Raw genomic sequence first — 3,462 nt, forward strand, 5'->3', positions numbered from 1 at the left:
TTTTAAGTCAAGCTAGAGCAAAGGATAAAAATTGCGTGTCCTGTCCACGTCACTATGTTTGTATTTATTTATTTATTATTATTTTTTCTCTTGGTGTGAGGACTTTACGTCAAGCCGCGTGGGTCCTAGCTTCGTGGGCCCCATTCCCACAAGAATACAATTTTCTACAGACTTTTCTGCTCCCTAAAGTCTTGGTGACCAAGTCCTAGCCTCCCTCATCTACCAAACCAGCTTATAAAATCACACACACATCAGCTATCTGTTTCCATCCCCATCCTTCACTTTGGTATTTCATTCTCTTACAAAGCGTATCTTATGTTTGCATGTAAAACAAGTTCTCGTTACTTGAACCTTTAAAAGAACAAAGAGAAAGCCAAAAAGATCAAAAGCCAACAAACTTATTAATCCTTTCAATGGCAGCCAATAACATGGAAGAAGTGGCATCAGACGTGCTAGAACTCCCGGGCTTTCGGTTCCATCCGACCGAGGAAGAGCTTCTTGATTTCTACCTCAGGAACATGATTTCTGGCAAGATGAGATTTGACATAATTGGTTATCTCAATATCTACCACTACGACCCTTGCGACTTGCCTGGTATATATTTACACCCTAATATACATATGCTACATATTTATTTGATACCACTTTATTATGTCATGTCTTATAAACTAGTTTTTTTTTAGTGAGATATACTAAGAAAATATAATTGTTCATTTATATATATATATATATGTATATATATAGGGAAGGCGAAGATTGGGGAGAGAGAGTGGTACTTTTTTGTGCCGAGGGACAGGAAACATGGCAGTGGTGGAAGGCCAAACCGGACGACGGAGAGAGGGTTTTGGAAGGCGACGGGTTCCGACCGTAAGATCGTGAGCTTATCGGAGCTAAAGAGGGTGATTGGGTTGAGAAAGACTCTTGTGTTCTACAAGGGCAGAGCCCCCAGAGGAACTAAGACTGATTGGGTCATGAACGAGTACCGCTTGCCTGATCACTGCAAACTGTCAAAGGTACTACAAACTCGTATAGTCACGTCTTTTTCAGGGTACTTTGTAGTATTAAGGAAAGTGATTATAAAGTAAAGGACTAGTTGTTGAAGTGTTCCAAAAATAATTAACATGAACATGAAGGAAAAATCTTCTCAGTCTGCCCCTTAGTCCATATACATGTGTGTAGAAATATATATATATATATATGAAGAAGCATCCTGGTAATAGCTTAAGTTCAAATATGGGACGCGTATCTCTACACAATTGACATGTAACAAAAATCTCACATGAAACATGTGAATGCACCCCCCAAAAAAACAAAAAAAAAAAAGCTACACGTGTGGCTTTTTCTGTTCAATAAATAATTGGGATCAACCAAATTTTGAAAAAAAAAAAATACTAGGAGTCACCAGTGGTGTTGAACAAAACTAAAAGAGTGGATAGAGTGTCCCAACTTTCTATTTGTGTGTGGTTAAACTTCATTGGTGCTCTCTAGCAATTTTGTTTTTATTATAAGTTGTGCCGAAGACTTGCTGTGTGATAATATGGTAATGTTTTAGGCCTAGTGAAATGTGACATTTTCATTTTTGTTACGAAAAGAAGACCTTATATAGGAATTCATGTGATTTCAATTTGTGAATCCATGCAGGACATAGTCTTGTGCAAGGTGTATAGAAAGGCAACTTCTTTGAAGGTCCTAGAGCAGAGGGTGGCAATGGAAGAAGAGCTAAAGAACTTACAAAATGCATGCCCTGCCTCTCCAATGGACACTTGTATCTCATTTTGCAGCCCACAAGAAGAGAAAACTCCACCACAAGTGCCATCAGTGACCATTCACCAATTGGTCCCCATGAAAAAAGAAGTTGAAGAAGTGGCAAATATAGAAACCAAACATGGTGAGAGGGCAATATTGGGAGTCAAAGGGTCTTCCGCATCTTTGCAATTGCCACAAGGGTACAAGGAGAAGTTGCCAGAGATCCAAGTCCCCAGAGAATTGGGCCTGGATTGGGCCGCTCAAGACAATTGGTCATTGTTGAACAGTCCTTGGCTTCAAAGCCTGACCCCATTGGCCAACTTGCTGAATTTCTAAAATTATTTATGCCTAAGATATAGCTTCTCTTTCACAACAGGTGGTGCCAAGGATAAAACTTAGCTGTCGTGTTGTAAATAATTTTTTCACCTTTTCTTTTATGAAAATTTGCTGTCCTATTCCTAATTTGCTGTGGTAATGTCCTGCTTAGTGTTAAAGAGGATGGCTATTAATTTTTGTTTTTAATTTAATTCCCAAGTGTTTGCTGCTCTAGTCGGAGAACAGTTTTTAGAATAGTTTGCTTACTAGAATATTCTTAGATTTTTTTTTGTCTTTATTTTGTGCATTCCATAAAAAAATGGTGATGTTGTGACAAGAAGTTCCATAGCTGAGGTGAACTTTGGGGCTTGTTCTTTTGATGTTTTTGAGTTAGGTAACTTGAGTGTAGATTTTGAGTTAAGTTTGAGTTATAACTTGAATTGAAGTTGTAATTTGAGTTTGTATTTTGTTGTGTACATTTGAGTTATGGTTTGAGATAAGAATCTTTTTTGAGTTTGTGTTTGAGTAAGTTAAAACTTGAATTTGTATTTAGATAGTATTTTAATAAAAACTCAATGCTAATGAAAAATTTTAATAGGGTATATTGGTCTAGTTTTATTCGTCTTTTCATTGTTAACGCATAGAAAAAAAAATCATCTCAATCAGAATTAAAACGAAAAAGTTATATCATTTTCAAGAATAGAAAAAATACTGTTCATTAACTTGAGTTCGAGTTTCTGAACTCGAGTTGAAGAGGAAACTTGAACTCGAGTTTTAGTCCTAAACTCAAATTTAAACTCGAGTTTAAACTCGAATTTAAACTTAAAAGAACATGAACTCAAATAAAATTGTAACTCGAGTTGTCTCTTTTTGAGTTTTTCACTCAAAAAAATAAGCCCTTGAACTTTATGTATTACCAATTAGCACCCGTCTCTCTCTCTCTGAGAAACGCGGATAACAATGAAAATATTGTTAAGAGTAAATTCTCTTTAGCTGAATATTTGGTTGAGTTAATTTTATAAATTGTTTCCGAACTTTAACACTTGTCCTATTTGGTTTTTCATTTTTAGTATTTTATACGTTAGCTTACCCTGAACTATAATAACGTCACACAATTAAAAGTTCATTTATTATGAAAATTTAAATCAGGATGATTCTAATCATAATTTTTAAATCAGAATTATTTTGCACATATTTTGCACGCAACACCTTCCGAATATTCTTCTCTGCCATTTTTCTCCGCAAAAGCTCAATTAACAGTAAAAAATCTTTCTCTGGATGAAAGAATCCCATTTTTGAAGAGAAGCTAGACTCTACCACTAATGCACCTTTTGCTCAATGATCAGGGCATTGGCAGATTGACGGAGCTAAACCCCAAAAACCAAAATACGGAAGAAACTT

General features: G+C 35.9%; 1 protein-coding gene across 1 annotated transcript; it reads left to right on the forward strand.

Moving 5' to 3' along the window:
- The first annotated feature begins 255 nt into the window (after window positions 1–255).
- LOC21397501 (NAC domain-containing protein 22) lies at window positions 256–2,352 on the forward strand. Its single transcript, XM_010105016.2, has 3 exons — window positions 256–594; window positions 745–1,013; window positions 1,642–2,352. Exons 1-3 carry the CDS (start codon window positions 414–416, stop codon window positions 2,080–2,082), a joined length of 891 nt encoding a protein of 296 aa, XP_010103318.1. The 5' UTR covers window positions 256–413; the 3' UTR covers window positions 2,083–2,352.
- The last annotated feature ends 1,110 nt before the right edge of the window (window positions 2,353–3,462 follow it).

Source organism: Morus notabilis, unplaced genomic scaffold (assembly GCF_000414095.1).
Source record: "Morus notabilis unplaced genomic scaffold, ASM41409v2 Scaffold629, whole genome shotgun sequence".
Taxonomy (NCBI): Eukaryota; Viridiplantae; Streptophyta; class Magnoliopsida; order Rosales; family Moraceae; genus Morus; species Morus notabilis.